Consider the following 21,925-nt stretch of genomic DNA (forward strand, 5'->3'; position numbering starts at 1 on the left):
AATCCCAAGAAAAAATGAGCTCTTTTGATTGTTTAAGCCTATCTCAACTCATCAGTTTATCTGTACAATATTGGATATACTTTTCTTTTGATTTTTTAGAATATCATACCAAGGTTGACTTCTCATAAATGATAAGTAAATGCAAATCATTTCAGATGATTTCCATGGCAATGAAAAGCTTTTTATTAATTTCATGCAATATTTTTATTTGATTTTGAAATTATGAGGTTTAACTACTATGTTTCTTGGTGAAATAAACTAGGGATATCTATTTGCATTCTATAATCCTTCAGATTCCATTGATTTATGCTTTGGTATTTCTAATTCTTCTAGGTAATTTTGATTTATTATTTAATAAATTATATTATTTCATCATCTCTTCTTTGCAGAAGACATATTCTTTGATTACTTGTTCTGAAAATATTTATTCATGTTATTTCTTTTATATCACTTTTTTGTGAGGTTAAAATGAGTTGATATATAAAAAATTCTTTAGAAAACTTGAAATGATATGTAAATGTCAGTGTTATTATGAGGAAATGATTTTTTTCTTTCCTTGTGATTTTTGTTATTTTATTTCATTCATTTCTTGTTGTTTTGAGATGTTGAGTATGAAGTTTTAGGTTATGATATAACTTCTTATTCCATTTTGTTATGTGAAGTACATACAATAATATCTAGAGGAGAATTTATAGACTAGGAGAAAGCTTAGTTACTTAGGATGAATTGAAATAAGAATAATGTTGGAAATACTAAAGCTAGTAAAGAATAAAAGATGATTTAAAAGAGGCAGGCATGTTTAACATTTGTTTTGCTTCTGTTTTCTCTACAAAGGAAATTAATGTTCAGAGTAGGAAGTATAGAGCAAAAATGATTTACAGAGAGTAAAAATACATTATAAGCCAAATTGTAAGAGAGCACTTGCCTTTCCTTAATAATTCAAGTCACTAGGCCCATAACAAATGATATTAAGAGTACTAGAAAAACTAGCACAGGTGATTTCCCAGACACCATAACTGATCTTTGATGACTCAAGCAGAACAGGGAGAAGTTGTTGACTTAGCAAAGGTGGGAAAACATTATTCTAATGTTTTTTTTTAAATGAAAGAAGATTTTTTATTCTATAAATTAATATGCTTAAGATTGCTTCCCCTCCCACTTATTTATAATCTGTCTTTAAAAGAGCTACTTGTAAGGACTTAGAAAAGAAAGTAGTGCTCATTAGGAACCAATGTAGGTTCACCACAAACAAATCACGATAAGTTTATCACATTTTCCTTTGACAGGGTTACTATGCTAATAAACCAGGGGGAGTTATAAATAAAATATATATGGACTTCAGCAAATTAGATGAACAGGACCTTACAATATCATTGTGAAGTAGATGAACAATTGAAAAATATATAATTGTACAATCAAGTAGATTTAAAATTTGTTGAACAAAGGTATGCAATATGTTCTCAAATTTCAAATAATTTTGAAGAATCTTATGTGGCTTTTCATTTAAGATGTCTAACCTAGATGGTACCAGAAGAGCCTGGCTATCAGCCCCAAAGGATCTATGAAATGTAGTCATTTAAATTTTAAAAAAAGTCTAAAAATATTGGAAATGCAGACACCATATATGGCTTTCTGTACAAAATCTTCAAAAACAGTAAGAAATGTGTCAGAAACAGAAAATCAGCAACTAAAGAAAAAATTTAAAAAATAATAATTGTAAGATAATTCCCAACAAAAGAGAAAAAAAATAGCAAAGAGTCTCCATAATCACTCATGCTGTTCTATCTGTCCCTCTCCCACTCTCAGTTTACTTAAAAACTAAAGGTTACAGTCTAAGGACTTTACTTCAAAGACTGAAAATTCTACATGCTCATAGTCAGAGGGTCATAGTCCTGCTTTCCACTCTGATTCAGGAATTGAAATTTTGCTAAGAGGTGAAGTTTACACATAACACAAGCTCAGAAGCAAAATAAATTAGAAGTAACAGCAGGTAGAGTAAACCTTTGACAATCATCCTTAACGAATCTGCTTCTTGGCAGAGATTCAATCAAAAACTTCCCCCACTTGTCCATTAGTTTAAGATTCAACAGTGGAGACTGTGATACATTGAAAAACTATAGGAAACCTCTAAATACAATGAAGAAACAATCTGGGTTTAAACAATTTCAGGATGAATCTCTTGAAGAAAGAAAGTAATTCTGCAATAGCTACAAGTAAGGAATGCATTGATTACAAAAACTCTAAGTCTTTTATCTCACACCCAGAAAATTAACAGATATGATAAAAATTGAGAATATTCTATATAGGAATGAACTGTGGACACATATTGATACACCACTGGAGTAGCTGTAGATTGGTCTAAGCCTTTTAGAAAACAATTTGGAATTTTATAAGAAAGTGAGGAAAATGTCCATATTATTTAATGTAAACTATTCACACATAACCAAAGGTATAAGAAAGAAAGAACTGATATGTTTGAATATATTTGTAACAGTACTTGTTGAAGTAGTAAAAAACTGAAACAAATAGATGCCCATTGAATGGGGAATAGCTAAACAAATTACACATGAATTTAGTGAAATATATAGTTCCATAAGAAACTATGCATATGGCAAATATGGGGAAGTATGCAAAATGAAAAGAAGCTGAATCAGGAAATCAGTATGCACCATGGTTATAATGAAAATGGAATGAATAAAAAGAAGACAGAACTGAGCAATTGGTAATTGTTGAATATGATGGGTATAATGGCTAATTTTGGCTCCCAAGAATAGATGAGAAAAATCTACCTTTCTCTCTCTTTCAAGGATTGTAATAGGGACTTTAGATATAAGACTTCATGTATATTGTCTAACTCAATTGATGTACTGACTAGCTTTGAAGTGCTTAAAATTTATTATTTCTCTAGATTGGGAGGGTGAGAAATAACTTTGAAAATCAAGGTGATATCAAGACAGCAGTTACCATTATATTAAAAAAAAAAAAAACAAGGAAAATAGTAGCATATTTAATCATAGTCATAATGAAAGAATTGGAAATAAGAAGAAAAAGCTTAAAACAGATGCTAGAAACTTTAGCAAAGTAGTGGACAACTTAAAAGCATGAAGAAACAAAATACAAAAATTAAGTAATACAAAAAGAAATATTAGAGTTGGGTCAAAATATAGCACAGTTGGAAGAACATGTGAGCAATCTTTTGTCAGAAACAAATGATCTACAAAACCACAGATGATTTAAAAATGATTAAACTTTGAGAAAGAATCAAAAAATCTGGATACTACAGGTTTGATTAACATAGATTGTCACATCACCCAAGGCTCCAAGGAATCTCAATAGTATAATCTTCTTAGTAATTTATTTGTATCATGGTGACTTTCTATAGGCAATAATGGAGCCAAAAGGCTTTACTATAGCAATCTACTTGTCATCTTTTCATTCTCCTTATATACTTCACTGCATGCTACCTTCTAAGACTGTGTAATAGAACTCAGGCTGAAGAAACTTGATGTTTTCCACTAGTCATAATGCTGACTCAGATTTACTGAGTTTAACTGATCGCAGTTTTGTTGCTAGACCTGGATATGATACTTACGAAAGGGACCTAAAGAGTTAGAGTGAAATATTAACCTAGAAAATGGCTAGAGGGATGACATGCATCTGGTATCTTTGGCCGTGTTCGTTTTGATATTTTTATAACTGATATGAATGTTTTGTGTTGCTTAAATATTCATTTACATGTTTTTTCCTATACAACAAATTCTTTTAGGGCAAGAACTGGTTTTGCTTTTGTCTATTTACCAAAGTATTTATTAAATAATCTAACACATATTTGGTACTTAATAAATCCTTGTTAATTGATTGGATAAAGGTATAGTTTGCTTATTAAATTTGTTCATAGCACAAAGATAGATTGGGTGATAGAATAAGTACTGAACAAATATTAACCAGATTGGAATAAATAGATCAAATCTAAGTAGATGCAATTTAATAATGATGAATATAAAGTCCTACATGGACTCAAAAAGTTATCTGCCCAAATTTAGAATGAGAATATTATGTCTAAGACAGACTTCATGTGAAAATAAGTTAGGAGTTTTAATAGAAAGAAAGCTCAAATATGTAAGAACAAAATGTGTTCATCAAAGAAAGAAAAGCTAATGTGATCTTACTTTGATCTGTTGACTCCCTAGTATGAGTATTCAGTCCAAAGAAATATATTACAAGCACCTACATCTTTTCATCTTATATAGCTCTTGAGTGTATATTGCCCCAAATCTTTGCCAGGCTTGATCTAAAATACTGGGAATTTTCCTTTACATCCTTTGATACTGCTAGGCTTATTATTATTTTTTTTTTGTCCAGATTTGTGAAACTCTTGGTGAAGGTATTATGTAGATTTGAAAGCCTTCTCTAAGTTGTAATCTTAGGAAAATTGCTGTGTGTACTAGTTGACTTGCAGGAGCCATCTACTATTATGTATTAGAGGAAAGATTTCAACCTATATTTTTGAATGTAAAAATGGACTTCTATCTACCTCTTAGGTTGCCTCTCTCTGAAGGCACATCAGTGGATAATGAGAGCTGTCCATCCTTCCCTCTAGAGACATGTTTTATGTCTCTTTTGGTGATGTGTCCTAAACTACCAAATCATACTATGTCCTTTTTCATTGTACTTTCAGTGACCTTTTATTTTAATTCTTCAAAAATTGAAATAGTCCACTATCCGCAGTCATGTAAATTCACTAGAAGAATATTGTTGTTAATAAATGATTATTTGTTTTAGATAATACTAGATCTTTTTCAAAAATTGCATATATTCTTAAATGAAATCCACAGAAGCTCAAAAGAGTTTGATGTAATTGCCACACAAAAAATGTCTCATGCAATTAAATATATGAACTTGAACACGCATTGAGACTTAACAATGATCTGAATCCAGAATTGAACAAATAGAATAATGGGAGCTGCAATAACTTTGGGAAATTTCACAGTATTAATATGATATCAGACCACAGTAATAATGTGTAAGGCAATGAAGGTTATAGTCCCACTGAAGTTTGCCCTAATTAGTTACATATAAAGTATTGTGTTCATTTCTGAGAGCTGCATTTTAGGAATTAAAATGACAAGATGGAGCATGCCCAGAGGAAGTGATGAGAATAGCGAGGAGACTTAAAGCCATGCCACATCAACATCAGTTGAAGGAACTAGGAATGATTAGCCTGGAGAACAGAAGATTTTGGGGGGGAGCATGATAGCTGTCTTAAAGTATCTATAGGGCTGTCATGTGGAAGAAGTAATAGATTTATTTTGCTTAGAACCAGAGGGAAGAACTAGGAACAATAGTTGGAGGCTGCAAAGAGGCATATTTAAGCTTGATATAAGAAAAAATTTCCTTATGATTTGAATTATTCAAAAGTGACATGGTTTCCCCTTAATAGAGATCTTTATGGGCAAGTTTTAAAGAAAATTTTCTTTCCCAATTATGGATTGATCTAGGTGCTAGTATACACCTAGAAGCTAGGTGCTTCTAAATTTGAGATTCTGTTATTCTGTGATACACTGAGGATGTTCATGAAGAAAAAATGAAAAAGGAACAGGTAGGCTTTTGAAGGGGGCAATTAGGAGGTATGGTGGATAGAATGCTGAGCCTAAAGTCTGGAAGGCTCATCTTTCTGTGTTCAGATCTATCCTTAGACACTTATTAGCACTTACTAGCTATGTGACCTTGGATAAGTCACTTAACCCTGTTTGCTTCAGTTTCCTCATCTGTAAAATGAGCTAGAGAAAGAAATGGCAAACCACTCTATTATTTTGCCAAGTAAACCTCAAATATGCAGAATCATATATGACTGAAAAATGACTAGACGACAATTGAAAACAATCTTAAGCAGTAGATCCAAAATTCACTGAAAGATATGGAGAATGCAAAGTTCCTATAGATTTATTGTTGGTTACAAAAACAAACAAACAAACAAAAACCCAAACCATTTTACTCAGTAGAGCAAAATGTAGTGTTGAAGACCATTCCACATTTTTGGATAGATGGCATTACAGAGAAAATTTTGTTCAATAATTCTCACTATCAACACCAAGTAAAGTAACAATATAGTAGAATATATATAGATATATGTATATACATAAGTATCTGTGTTACAAGGTTTGCAAGTGCTTTATATACATTAAAGCATTTGATCCTTACAACAAACCTGTTTGCTACATCCCGGTTTCTTAAAAATACGGGTTGCAACACCATATGGGGTCTTGTAACTGAATATGGGAGTTATAAAATCATGACTTATTATAAGTAAATATTTGATTTGTATACCTATTTTATATATCTATATGCCCAGATCATATAAAAATTTCTTAGGTAAAAAGGGATCATGAATTGAAAAAGTTTAAGAAGCATTGCACTGTATGTTATTTCTATTAACAGAAGAGGAAATTGAGATTCAGAAAGGCTAAGTGACTTAGACAAGTTCACTATTTGAAGCAAGATTTTAACTTAGCTACAGATGTAGTACTTTGCTAAAAATATGAAACAGAGTGGTATAAATTCACACTATATATGCTCACCATTGTCATCCAGGATGTCTTATGTTGAATCCAAATAGAGGGATTCTTTGTAGAATGAGAGATCCTCCAAATGATCCTGTTTGTCAATGAAATTGTTATTTGTGTCAAGTGCTACAACACAACTCAATGAAATCCATGGCTCTCAAAAAAATTAGGCCACCAATCCATACAAAAACCCAAAAGAATTGAAATTGATTATTGCCTAGGTTATTTCATGCAGTTGGTTGGATAAGTAATCTATTGAATTAATCCATCATTACATACATTTCAGACAGGGATAGAAGCCAGACAGCGAGCTGGACCCACACCTAATTTCCCTTCAATTCAATTCAACAAACATTTATTAAGCACCTACTATGTGCAAGGCACAGTGTTAGGCATACAAAAACATAAATGAAATAGCTTCTGCCCTCAAGGAGCTTACATTCTCAGGTTGGGGCATGGGAAGAGTGAGGAAGAAGGAAAAGGATAGAACATATTAGCAGATAGGTATATTACCAGATATATACAAAGTAAATACAAAGTAATTGCAGTGATAGAGACTCACAGGTGGAGTGATCAACAAAGACTTTGTGTAAGAGTTGGCATCTGAGTTGAGACCTAGGGGATGATGAGAAGTGGAAAGGATGAAGAAGGGAATTCTAAACAAGGGAAACAAAAGTGAAGGCCAAATGTATGAATTTCTATAAGGAAATACATTACTTCAATTTTGAAATAGATATATTCTTGCAAAGGTGGCTGTACAATAAATTTTCTTTAAGATAGTGAGAAAGAGTATCATGTAAGTCTTCTATCTGTTTAAAGATTTATAGCAGCCTTGTAATTGTGAAAAACAGAATAGTTCAATGCCTAAAAAGAAAGGAATATCATTATAACTTGATATAATGAAAGGAGCATTAAACTTAACAAATAATCACCTCCCCTCCAAATACTTGGATTCAAGGCTCAGATCTACTGTTTCCTGGTTGTATAATCTAGGGAGGATTAATTCACCTCCCTTGGGTCAGTTTCTTTATCTATTATCAATTAATTAATTAATATTTAAAAATGTATGGGCATTTGAAGTAACATATAATAAGAAAATCAGAAACAAAAAAAACCCAGCTTACACACTAGTTATAACTATATTAACAAAAAGATATGCTTATGGACAAAGAAATTAAAAGACAAATAGAGTGGAAGACAACAGGAGAATTATATAATAACTACTATCTGCACAAGATTGTGCTAGATAGTAAGTGGAATATAAAGAAAATTAAAAGGCACCATCCCTGCTTTGTCCTATAGCAGCCTACAATCTAGTTAAGATCAGATTCAGAAATGTAAAATAATTTACCATACTTATTGCCACAATCTATAGTAGTAGAAGTGCTAATAAGTTCCTAGAGAATAGGCTTGTATTTAGCACCTACATAGAGTGTGGGTAGTCTGAGGAAAGAAAGAATGACATAAAATGTAAACTCTGCCTCTGTTTCTATGCATATGATGTCCCTCATGATTGGAATGCACTCCTTCCTTAACTCTGTCTCTTAAGACTCTCTAGCTTCATTGAAAAGCCCAGCTCATTTGCCATAAATAATGGTATAAGGGTTGTCTTTATCAAATTTTCCAATTGGTAATGTTTTCTTCTGCTTCAAATAATGGTGTACATAGTTATCTGTTACATGTTATATCCACTATACCTTGCCTCATAGAACATAATCTTAAGGGAAGGAATTTTTTTTTTCTCTTTGTCTCTCCAAAACCTAACAGTGCATTGCGCAGTTGTTGAATTTAGTTGTATCTAACTCTTGACTCCATTTAAGATTTTCTTGGCAAAGATAATGGAGGGGTTTGCTATTTTCTTCTGCAGTTCATTTTACAGATGAGAGAAATGAGGCAGACAGGATTAAGTGATTGGTCAGCATTACATAGCTATTGTCTGAGGTTTGATGTGAAATTACGAAGATGAATGAGTATTCTTGATTCCAAGCCCAGTGATCTATCCATTACACACAGTAGGTCCTTAGTAAAACTTTATGGGACAGATTGGATTGGACAGCCCATGCACAGACTGAGGAAAGTAGGAAATGGGTCAAAATGTATGAGTGAAGCTAGTACATGGAATATATTATTTCAGCAATAAGAAACAACTCTGGAAAGGTAGCTTGGAGCACTATTTTATCTTAGAGGCAAAAAGGGACCACTGAAATGTCTTGAGTAAGTTAAGCAAGGTTACTTGTGAACTTAAGAAAAATGATTGTGGAAATTATGTGGAGGATTGATTGGAAAAGGGAAAACTAAAACTGAGAGCCAAAAGCTAATAAGGAGTCATGAGGATTTGAAAGATTGGATAAAATATATTAAGCACATATTATATATTTTGCACTGTGCTGTTTTAGGAAAACAAGTGAAAAAAAACAATACTGCCTTTGCCTTTAAGAAACTTATATTCTAATAGAAAGAAAATAACACATCATAGTGTTAATGAGTGAGTAGTGCCTAGAGAAGTGAGTTTTTTTTTTTCTTCCCCTGGGAAGTTAAAAAATGGTGGATGGAGTCACAGAGAAGTTTGTTTTCATCCCCATTTCAGAAGCAATAAATGCATTGTTTTGATTACAGTTCCCAGAGTAAGAGATTAAGGGAGAAAGAGTTATATATATTGGGACAAGATGGATGGCAAGAAGATTGCTTGGGTAGGTGAATAGTAGATTGGGAGATGAAGCAACTGGGGTCTGAGTGAGTTTAGTGACTATGAATAGAGATAAAAGGACAAAAAATGAGATGCCATGAAGGTTATGCTGACAAGTTATGGCAATTTTGGGGATATGGCGAATGAGGGAGAGTGAAGAATCAAGGTTCAATTAAAGATTGTGAACCTGATTGAAATCAAAGATGATAAAGACCTCAAAAGAAATAAAGTTAGGAGACAGAAAGATTTAGGGAGAAAGAATATGATAAAATTTCAAATTAAGAGTTCATGAGCCACTTGGTAACACAGGACTGGGTATCAGGGCTGGAGCACAGAGATTTCTGGCATCTTTATAGAGATAGGAGATAAGAGAATCATTAAAAGAAAGTGTATAAAGACACTATAAAAGGAAGCTTAATATAGAACTCTGTGACACATTTGAGCTTAAGGAACACGACACCAATAATGATCCTATAAAGGTAACTGGGGGGAATCAGACAGGGAGAGTACCAGAAAAGAACAGCATCACAAAAGGCAAGGGAGAAGAAAGTTTCAAAGAACAGAGAATGGTTAACAGTATCAAAAATATTTCTTTCCCTATATGTTGGCCCTTCAAATAATTAAAGATAGTCTTCATGCATCACTCAAGTTTTTTCTAGGTTACACTAGATTCTTCAGTCTACGCTCTAAGACAACATATCAAGGCTAAGTTGATTGCCTTCTTTTGGAAGCTCTTCTAGCTTAACAATGTCCTTCCTAAATGCTTAAAAATGAACACAGTACTTCAGATGGAGTCTACAAGTACATCACTATTACCATCTTATTCTTGAATATTGTGCCTCTTCTAATACAATCTAAGATTTCATTTGATTTCTTAGCTACCTTATATTGCTGACTTACATTGAACTTGCAATGCACTAAAGCTCCCAGGCCTTTTTTCAAAAAGTCAACAAGACTTTATTAAGCACCTATATGTCAGGCACTATACTCTAGGTGCTAAGGATACAAAAGACAAAAATTATTAAGTCCCTACCCTCAAGGAGCTTACATTCTATTAGGAGAAGGGGAACAACATGTACACAGATAAGTAAATACAAAATATATACAAAGTAAATACAAAGTTGAGGATAAAAATAAATAAAATAAAACATAAAACCCAAAGCAAATACAGAAAAAAGTATTTTTGGTCCTCATATCTTTTTTTTCAGACTTATTGTTGTCTACCTATGTTTTTCCTCTCTTGTAAGAATTTGTGAAACTAACTTTTTAAAACTTAATTGTAAGATTTTATATTTTTATATTTCTCTTTTTACAATTGTATCTTTTTTATTTTTCTAGCCTGTCAGGATTTTTTTTTTAACCACAACTCAGTTATCCATTTCTTTTAGTTACCTCTCTCTGTTTTGTGTCTTCTGCAAATTTGATAAATATGATATCTCTGTCTTTATTTAATTCAAAACAGCATTGGCTAAGTACTCCTTGGGACACTTCATGAAACCATCTAAGTTGATATTGAACCATTAACAACTCTGCTTTTGGCACAGTCATTCAGCAAGTAGTAAACCTACTTAATTATGAATACTTCAGGACTGTTTTCCCACAAAACTAAAATATATAAAATGTTCCATCCAGGTGACACTTCTTTTATACTAGAAAAGCTCCAGGGGAGTGGTCAAAGGGCATATAAAATGCTAAGAATCACACAGTGCTGAGTCTGTTAAAATTAATTTAATGAAAGTACTCTAAAGATGAGGTTGTTGACCAATAACCAATCAATTGATATGCTATTAGAAGTACTGAAACACATCAATATTGATCTTTTCATGATAAATGAGACAAAAAGACAAAAAAAATTTACAACTGAATGGAAAAATGGATCTCAGGTTCTTAGAGAAGCAATGGATTTTGCAAAATTGTCTTCATTCTATGTCTAAAGACAATGGAAAAAAAAATCACTTCATGGAACATATCTTGCCAGGCTAAAGATTAGCAAATGAAAAAAAGATGATCAGGAAGGTAATAGCTTATTATAATAATAACATTTACATAGTGCTTTAAGATTTTCAAAGCACTTTATATGTTTGATCTCATTTGATCTACAACAGTAACTCTTATGTGTCAAAATCTGTTGCAGAAGATGAAGAGGTAGAAAAATTCTACAGTGAACTAGATTAGACACTCCAAAGCAAGTTAATATATACTTTTGATTCTCAGCAACTTCAAGGCAGAGGTTGGCATAAGGAAAATGGTTTAAAAAAATGGATTGAGAAAAATGACATGTTTGAGAAATAAGAGGCCAAAGGCTTGTAGACTACTCAGAAGCCTTACACCTACATATCATTAATGCTTTAAATTTAATTCAGCAAGTATTTATTAAAAGCCTCTTCTGTGTAAGGCATTTTGCTAGGTATTGGAAGTGCAGCGCTACAAACCAAAAACAGTCTGCTCTGAAAGAGCTTACATTCTACTAAGCAGAAAATATTATGAAAAAAGACAAATATGCACATGAAAATTTGAGGAGGACAGAATGAACAAAAAGTTGGAATCATGAAAGACTTCCTATAGGACTTGCACCTGAGCTGAACCTTAAAGAAAGCTGAGGACATGATTATGAGACAGTGAATAATTTAGTTTAACTGGAATTTTGAGTGTTTGAGATGAAACCAAAATGGTATATTGGTTGCAGATCATGATAGACAGAGTTTGTTGCGCCATAAGTAATGTGGAGCCCCTAAAGGTCTTTGAGGAGGGGAATTATTTTCTTCAAACAGTGTTATAGGAAGATTACATGAGCAGGGGTATCAAGAATGGATTGAAATGGGACTAGATTAATTAATAGGCCACTAACAGTAGTCTATTTGAAGGTTGATGAAGACCTGAACTTGGGTTGAGGCAGTGGTAGGCACTTAATTAATGTTTGTAGGAACTGAACAGAATAGAATCCATATCAAGAAATCATGAAATCATTGAATCCATATCAAAAACCATATTGAACACATATTTATAAGTTTTAGGAAATGAGAGATACACAAGAACTAGCAGGGCAAAAATAAAAAAAAAGAGACATTACTTGATTCAACAGTATAATCAAAATTCGTGGCAGAGTGAGATGCTTTACAATGGGATTTGGCTGTTATTTCTAATAATATTGTCTAGTTCTAAGAATTAAACACTCAGTTCTCGGATCAAAACCAAAATATTGGTAGTGAAATCTCACAGAAAATAGTCATTTTCCATTTTAAGAACTCACCTGTATACTAAATTCTTTCAACCTGATCTTCCTAAAACAGAACTATCTGTTTCCTTATTCTCATTTAAAAATGCAAATATGTTTTAAAGTGATGGATTAGTGTATACACATGCCATAACTAACATTCAGGTCCTCTCAGTCATGGTATTTTTAGCCTTTGAAAATCACAACAATGAATTTTTACATTGAAAGCAAAAAAGAAATGATCATTTCCTGTTTTGTTTTTTTTGACAACATGACTAAAGATCACAGTTCTGAAATAAGAATTGGGAAAAAGAAACACAATGTAATAGGTAAAGAACACATTTGCTGTTTTTATTGGTGCCTTTTAGGGCAGTAATACTGAAAAAGGGAAATGCAAAAAAACAAAAACAAAAACAAACAAAAACAGGATGGTGGCAACCCACATCTTTTTTTTTTTTTTTTTTGAGTACATAAACTCCGATTTTCTTTTTATTGTGGCATGAATGATAACATAAAACCAAAAACATGAAAATATACAACTTATATTACACTATGTGTTATGAACAAAATATAAATCTATAATTCTATGTTATATTTACATAATTATTTCTCTTATTAAATTTCAAGTGAGATGGTAGGTTGCACATACTTTGTTTTAAGCTCCAGGCATTTGATTGTCTCTCTCTTTTTTTTTTCCTTTTCACATGTAAAAATCAAACTGTAAGAAGGACTAAGAGCTTTAGAGCCAATGGAGCTATATAAATACTGTTTTAGCGAACCAGTGACAGAAACACTGGGGAGGATAGAAATCAATCAGTAGAAAACCCAACATGACATCATCTTCAGTCTGTGAAACTGATAGAAGAAAAATTTTAAATGTAAGTACTCTAGAAGCCAAGCTAAACAAATACCCTTGCCCTATAAGATAAGGAGCTACTTGAATCCACTTTAAGTGAACTTATTTTTTCTTGTAAAACCATACTTTTTATTTTGTCAGTAACTTGGTAGACCAATATTTCATAAATCTACACATGTGAATACCGTGTGTAATTATTTAGTTACAAGTGGACAATCCACCTAGTAGAATAGGTGAAAGTAAAATATTTTTATTTAAAATGTGATATGAGAGGCTTCCTTGGGACTAAATTACTGTACATGTCTTTGGATTAAAAAAAAAAGAGAGAACTTCTGAAAGTGGAATATAAAAAAGTTACAGACAATTTAATTCCTAATATAGACTTATGTAAAGAAAAATTCTATGCATAAACCAAATCTTTGAATTAATTTTATGAAAGAAGAATATTCTTTCATATTTATTTGTTGTAAGAGGATTTGTTCGGTTACCAAACTAATTTATAAGCTAGAACAATAGTTACTGTTCTTTCTGGGGCCTGATTAAATTGCTGTTAAATGTGGATATTAAATGTACTTAAAATTTTATTTGATTAACTTAAGGCATGAATGTATTGAGAAAAGGTTTATATTTCATTCCACTGATATTTCATTCCATTGAGGTAACCAGCCAAATTCTTAACAGCTTAAATATAAGCAACTTTAATCCACTTTCTCCAGTGCTTATATCTTAGATATTCACCAAATGTATTACAATGAACTGCTGCTATAGGAAGGAGTGAGTGTGGACACAAGGGGAATAGTGGAAAGCAAGATTAACCAAAATATAGACTAATACCTCTGTTGTTGGTTTTAGGTGAAAACTACCTCGTTTTTCTCCAGCTTATCTATCATGGGTACTATGGAGTACAAACAAAAGCAAGGAGAAAAATAAGGCTTTATGACATTACAATATTGTCAATCATCAAATACAGAAAAGGCAATGTGTTAACGTAGTAAGTTATTATCTTTCACCTATAAACTTCAAATCATCTTATAAATTAGCATGATATTTTTTTTTAAATAGTAGGGGAAAACTGGAACACAGAGTGCCATATAATAAGTCAAATGGCAGAGCTGAGGAATATGATATAGGGCTGTTGGCTTGCTTTATGCTCCAGAACACACTTGCTCGGTCTTTCTGGCACACATCTAATTTAGTAAAATTTATGTCTGAGTTTAAAATTAAAGTTTCGTTAAAGTTCACAATGAACAACAACCCAGAATAGAGGATGTGGCCTTTTCCCTTGGAGAAAAAAGTTTTGACATTTTCCACAAGGGTATCATAATTGGCTCTAACCATGAATGCCTTGATGGCACCTACCTGGAGCTAAAACAAAGTATTCTTGTAGCCCAAAGTCACAAAATTAAAACAAAGCATATTTATAACATGGTGGAAAATAAGCATCCAGCAAACGTGAGAGGTGAACCCACATAAGTCAGAAATAATTTGTTCACAAAGACAGGGAACAAATTTTTAAAAATCTGTTTTCACATTGTACTTAATAATGATATAAAAACAAGTGTCTAGTTTTTCCTTATCCAAACAGAGTGCTTAAAAAAAAGAAACAAAACAAAACAAAAAATTGGCTCTAGATGACTGTGGTAATTAAATAACTAAAATGAGTGATGAGAGAGCAGAAGTTAATTAAGATTGAACACAACACTCCCATTAATTCACTCCTTCATAATAAACATCAGAACTTGACATTGCTGAGGCCAAAATTTTTAAAAAGGGAGGGGAAAAAAGATGTTGGGATAAGTGAGTTTTTTGTATATATATTTTATATATTTATATATATATATAGTTTTTTGTACTATATATGTAAGAAGTTGGAGAAGGGAAATTAGTTTTAAATATCTTAACAGCTTTGTTGGCTGCATTTCCAATTCAGAATAGAATAAAATAGAATAGGGGAAATAAAAATAAATTATACATAATTTACTAATCTGGGAACAGCTGACCATTATTATTATCATCATCATCACAACACTAGCAAGAAGAGGCAGTTCAACTGAAATATACAGTCATCAAATACAAACAGAAGAACAAAGGAAACAAAATCTCTGACATGCAGGATATGAATAGCTCCTCCAAGCAGAACCCCAGAGCAAGTCTTTTGAGAGAGAGAAAAACGAAAAGGATGTTTTGTTCCTATTCAGAGGTATAAATCCAAATTGGTGGGGGTAGGAGTATAGGTCAGGGAGTGGCGGGTTGAGTAAAAAGATGGAGTGAATAACATCGCACATCCAAATTACTGGTTGGTATACTATCCTGTTTCATGACCATTGTTGTCAATTTCCTTGGAAAGTCGGCATTTATTTGCAAAGGCCTCACACTTTCAGTGGCCCTTTGGCAAGCAAAAAAGAAACAAAATAATCATCACCTGTTGTCTTTCTATGTGCACACCATGCCTCAGGAGAATGTCTTTAGAGGATGTTTTTAGCAAAGGCAAGTTCAGCAGACAATGGTGGCTTGAGCTCACATATTATCAATTTACTTTGGCTGTCGTCGCTTTTTAATTGAATCCTGCTGTCTACTTTGTGAAAATATTTGTCATTTTCACTGTCATGAAATACAAAGAGACTATCTCATCACAAAGGAAAATGGGGGAAAAATTTAACACAACACAACATCTCGTAAAATCACCAGATCCAATTCCTGGTTAGAGCAGAATGGAATGTTGAAGAAAAATGCTTACTCAATTTCTGCCAAAAGGCCAGACTTACTCAATGTGAAGCATAATCTTAGAGGCCAAAAGATCTTAGGGAAAAACAAAATGAAACAAAATAAAGCCCTCAAATAGCCAAAGATTAGGGAAACTAATCATCAAAGGGAAAAAGGCATCTGTAAATAGGTTGTCTATTGTTAGTGGCTTCCGTATTATACATGCACACTTCTGTTAAATAGGACCACCAGAACCATCGCATGAAGATAATATTAGAAGTTTAAAAACATAATTTCTGAGCCCCATACTTGATTAAGTTAAGTTGTCATTTGAAGTGCAAATTAAAGGTCAAAGTTACTTCCAGACCAGTCACTTAGAGGATGTGGGATTTCATCCCCAGATGTGGGTTTTACTCACAATGGTCCAATATTATTCTTATTAGTACCATAAACATACACACATACACACAAAAATCCAAGGTCAGAAAATATTTTTCTCTAAAATTTTTTTATGTCTCTCTTTCTCTCTCTCTCTCTTTTCACCTGAGAACGGCACCTACAGTTTCCAAAAAAAAAAAAAAAAAAAAATTAAAAATTAAAAACTTAAAATCTCACCAGCTGCTGGTATATTAGGTTCTTTAAGGGATTGTCTAAGACATAATACTGTCCTAACTTAGAAAGAACAGAAAATAAAACCAAAAAAATGAACTAGTTCAACACTTCAGTACAAATTTGGCACTTGCTCAAAGACGCAGTGTGGTGTGCAATAGATGAACCAAGTCCTCAATGAAGAAAATAATTGCCTATTGGGTGTCAGATGGCAGAAAAATAAAAACAAAAACAAAAACAGGCTCTCTTTCCCTCTTCCCCTCTCATACACATCCACCCCTAAAATATGCAAAGGTATAGAGATGGAGACCGTGGAAGGGAGTAAAGAGAAGTTTATCTTTCTTTTTTTTTCTGTCAGGTGCATTACCAAAAGAAAAACAAAAAAAAATTATTATTTTTTTTTAAACTGTAGCACAAAACAACAAAACACATTCACAAGCCACTTGTTGGCACTGTGTACCTGAGTGAGAATTTCTAGAACATTGTAGAACAAACAGCCATAAAGTTTATTTAAAAAAAAAAAAAAGAGTTGAAGGGTAAGACTTCAGTGCTTGGATATAGCAGCTGAATTACTGGCATTATTTTACCCATAGCTTATTTCAATCTCTTGTTGTTGATATTGTTGCTGTTTTATTTTTTTCTCCTTCCAAAGCCTTCTGATGCAGGCTGAGGTCTATTAGTCAGCTGATGTCCCAACTAGTTAAGACTAACAGTTAAAATAACAGTCAGTGTATGAGAAAGTTAATGTGCTTGGCCACTGGTAAAGATGAACCAGCTGGGGCTTCTTTAGGTCCTCTAAGGTCACAACAATTGTATGACTCTTTATCAGTTGGCTTGCCCAGCAATATGGTTTTCACTGTCACTCCCGTAGTCCACATCTGGATCATCCTCTTCTTCATCATACTCGTCATAGATTTCTCCATTGATATCATCAGCCTGCATCTCTTCCTTGATATGTGGCTCCTCTCCTTTTACACCATAAGTGCTTTGGATCACAGGCATCCCAGGTTCTGGGCTGCTGGATACACTTGAATGCTCTGAGGGCAGATGAGGGGAGGGCATTCCTGCCATGGCAATGGCTCCAGGATATACAACACCAGCAGTAGCAATTGGGATCTGTGCTTGTTGCCTATGTTTGGAAATATAAAAAGAGAATTTGGGTACTTCAGGAGCTGTGGTAAACTTGCCCATCTTAAATCAATAACTTTTTGGTCATCAGTTCCTGACTTCAAGCAACAGATTCCGAATAGTTAACATTATTGTACTTATTATATTCCAATTGTACTTAATAAGTACAATAAGTAATTGTACTTAATATATTATATTCTTACAGCAATTTTCCCCTTTTCTTAGCCTATGGTTATATAGACAAAAGAGGTCTTTAATCTGCTTTCTGATAAAATTCAAATCCAAAGGTGATAGAAGAATTTTAGTTGACAAAGGTGATTAAAAGGGAAGTAGAAAGAACCCAAAACTGAGACTAAAACAATGTAACTATCTATCTACATTACAGTTTGGGGCAACTCTAATGAGAGGGATAAGGAGATTTATGGTAAAAGTCGATTATAATCAGTTCACTCTGGCTTATTCATTTATGCACAACTATTACATGTATGGCATTGTGCTAGGAAATGGGAAGAATTAAGCAGTGTACTACTTCAAAGTGTTGGAGGAAGTAAGGAGAACCTTTTTTGAAAAGTGGAAGATTATGAGGAAGATGTGAAAATGCTTTTTTATATTTTGAATTCCAGCCACACTAGACCCAGGATTTACTATTCTAAGAAGTGAGTGTCCTTAAAACCTCAGTTTTAAACATATGCACTTGCTATTTCCATACCATATGAGATGGTATATTCCATGTATAAGTACCATTATAGACAGCACATTTTAATGTCACCATTTTTTAAAAATCTAGACTCAAAAATCTTAACATATGAGACAGAGTTGGAATCTCCTAAAATGAACATTCTCAATTAAGAATGGAAGTCTTTCCTATCCTATAATCTCCCTGTTCCGTGAAGATAATCCTTATGCTAAATACAAAGATTCTGAAAGACTATATATTTGGTTTGAATCATATGTTATGGTTTATGATTTCCTCTTTTTCATCTAAACATTCCCTCTCTACCAGTCAAGTATTTCCTTATGCCTAAAAGAGGCTTCATGACACACTGACCTCAAGTGAACTGTTACTTCTTGTTTGAACAATTATTATTATGTAAACGTATTAAAAAATAAAACTCACAGAATTTCATTTAATGAACCAAAGAACTAATATAATTTAGGATTTATAGATCTAGTGACTTGTCCTTGTTTTCACAAATTTAAAATATTTTAGTTGAAGATCTTTTGTATTTAGACTGTTTGATAAGCTATTGCCAGTCAAATTTCACTTAAGAGTTAGATGACTTTTCATATGAATTAATTTATTTAATAAATGAATGCTTTGCTAAATTAAGAGTACTACATAAATGTTTGCTGATAATATTATTATAAAGGATAATCATTGATATAGGTAGGTCCTAGGTGAGAAAATTTCCTTTATTGTCTAGGATGGCACATTCTCTTCAATGCCGTGTTGTTGCCTAAAGCTGTCAGAAATTGAAAAGCTTGTCCAGAGTCACATGAACAGTGTATGTCAGAACTCAGGTATTTCTGACAAGGATAGCTCCCTATCCATTACTCCATGCAATCCTTTATTATTTTATTTAATTTTCATTACCTCTAGGGGATTAGGCTGACAGTTTTCAAACAGGCTTTCTTCTTACTCATGTTAAAATGGCAAGTTGTTACTAATTAAGTGAGTCTGCTATATTGTTAAATGTACTTTTCCCCAGTTTAGAAGAAAAAAATAATGAATGGTTCATACCCAACATTAAAATATTGCCTCATCTCTTGACGTCTGTTCCGCATAATTGCTTTATATTCACCAATCCTCAATTTTTTTCCATCTACAAGGCAGGTTCGCTTTGGCCTGGGTTTATACTTGTAGTCAGGATATTTCTCCAGGTGCTGTTTGCTAAGTCGAGCCTGTTCTTCATAGTATGGCTGTTTTTCTAGGTTTGTCATTGCTTTCCAACGAGAGCCTTTAAAGAAAAAGCAAATAGAATTAGCATTCTAACCTAGGCATCTGAAAACATCCTAAAAAGGAAAAGCATTTAGAAAAAAAAAAAGCAAATTTGAGATTACAATGTTAGACTAAATTTGGATATCAATAAATGGATATGACTTATCAACATAAGATGAAATCCCAATACTTAAAGAAGAGAAGCTTTGACTAAGTTCATGGCATGCTACAGAAGCAATAATAATTAATAGTGCTATTTTTTTGCTTATTTCACATTAATAAATTATGTCAGCAAAAATATTAAAACTGTGGTGTGTTCCTGTAACAAATAATTATTTTTAATAGAAACATTATTTATTACTTCTACTGGCTATGTTAGACAAGGAGAAAGATAAATGTGATCTCTGCTTTCAAGAAGCTTCCATTCCAGTGAGGAAAGAAATGTTATTTACCCAAATAAATAAAATACAATGTAGAGTATTATAAAGAAGGGTACAAAACAGATTGAGAAGAAGTAGAACAGGTAAGATTTAGATGATAAGGGGGAAATAAAGTGCAAGGGGAAAAAAAGAGACTTAAGATATTAAAAAATGGTGTAAGCAAAAGTAAGGAAATAGAAAATTGCGGAATATGTTGGGAAATGAGTTGTCCAGTTAGCTAGTTAGATGAAGAGAAATATCAGATAAGTTCGTAATAGTATCTCTTAGCATCTCAGAGAGAGAAGTCATCATCATCACAAAGCTGCATATTACCTTTTTAGGCAACTCTTTTAGGAAATTACTCTTCAAATTAAACTAAAATCTGTTACCCATTGGTCCTAGTTCTGCTGATCTACAAAGAATACACTTTCAAAATGTCAGTTTTTAAGATATTTAAATGGAGACTTTATCTCTTCTAAGTCTTATTTTTTCCAAAGCAAGAATTCAAAATCTGATCCAAATGTTATGAAATACTGGCCAGTGAAAGCCCAGTGCTTATGAGTGTGTGAAATCATTCTGCCTAGTATAAACTCTGGATTACGTGCACCTATGCTATGACTAGTTCTTATAAAATTACTATGGGAAAGAGGTCTTTTGATTAATCACAGCCCAAGAAGAAAGAAGAATAAAGGTTTTTCTCCTCAGATGCTTATATTTCATCCTCCTTACTTGAACGCAGTCAGAGAGAGGGATTGATATAACTGGTCATTGCTTTTCGTATGCACCTTGCATTTTGGTCTAGCAGCCAATCAAAAAAATCCCTCTTTGCCACACAGTAAACAAATAGAAAACAGTCTGTATCTGTATATGTTCCAAAATTGATATGACCTATTGTATCAGAACAGGTTGTACCTCTGCATAAGGAGAGGGCACTCTCCTTGTGTGGTCCCATGGGGTAAAAAGAAATTCACTATTTATTAAGCACCACACACACATATAGATCCTGTTGTTTCTTTAAACTCTATGAGTCATTTTTAAGTTCCCTAATCAAAAATGACATTTTGAAAGTGTATTCTTTGTAGATCTAGAGAGCAGAACTAGGACCAATGGGTAACAGATTTTAGTTTAATTTGAAGAATAATTTCCTAAAAGAGTTGCCTAAAAAGGTAATATGCAGCTTTGTGATGATGACAACTTCTATTTCTGAGATGCTAAGAGATACTATTATGAACTTATTTGATATTTCTCTTCATCTAACTAGCTAACTGGACAACTCATTTCCCAATAGTCCTTTGGATATACTCCATCTTGTCAAAGAACCTTTGAAAAAGTGGCACCTATAACTTGAGATAAGATTTGAGAAAAGCAGAGCAATCATCTCCTTCATTATGTAATTAATTGTTCAATTAACATAGCCCAAATTAGCATTAAAAGAACATTAGAGAAGCAGTCTGTGGTAGTGGTTTGCTCCAAAGTCAGGAAGCTCTGGATTTTAGCTCTGAAACTTACTGGATTCCAAACTTGAGTAATTCTCTAATCTAAGAATATACATTGCAGAGTTTGTGCTGATCTGCACTGATGAAGGGAGTTTCACCAGGAATTTCCAATACCAACAAAAACACAAATATGATTCAAAAAAGAGATGGCATTAGAGCTTTTGAGATTGGTGCCATTCTTACAAATATTTCTTTCTAACAATGTCTGTTGTTCATTTATCAATTGTGTCTGACTCTCACTGACCGCATTTGGGGTTTTCTTAGCAAAGAAATGCTTTGCACTTTCCTTTTCCAGCTCATTTTCCAGATGAA

General features: G+C 32.9%; 1 protein-coding gene across 4 annotated transcripts in view; it reads right to left on the bottom strand.

Annotated features, from left to right (window-relative positions):
- Positions 1–12,786: 12,786 nt before the first annotated feature.
- SOX5 (SRY-box transcription factor 5) overlaps positions 12,787–21,925 on the bottom strand; it is a 446,382-nt gene continuing 437,243 nt past the window's right edge. For all 4 annotated transcript variants that reach the window (XM_031938465.1, XM_031938463.1, XM_031938462.1 and 1 more), the window contains exons 14-15: positions 19,501–19,717; positions 12,787–17,760 (exon numbers count right to left, since the gene is read on the bottom strand). In XM_031938465.1, the coding sequence (XP_031794325.1) occupies positions 17,457–17,760; positions 19,501–19,717 (521 nt within the window). In that variant the 3' untranslated portion in view covers positions 12,787–17,456. The remainder of the gene's footprint in view (positions 17,761–19,500; positions 19,718–21,925) is intronic.

The sequence above is a fragment of the Sarcophilus harrisii genome, chromosome 5, assembly GCF_902635505.1.
Source record: "Sarcophilus harrisii chromosome 5, mSarHar1.11, whole genome shotgun sequence".
NCBI lineage: Eukaryota > Metazoa > Chordata > Mammalia > Dasyuromorphia > Dasyuridae > Sarcophilus > Sarcophilus harrisii.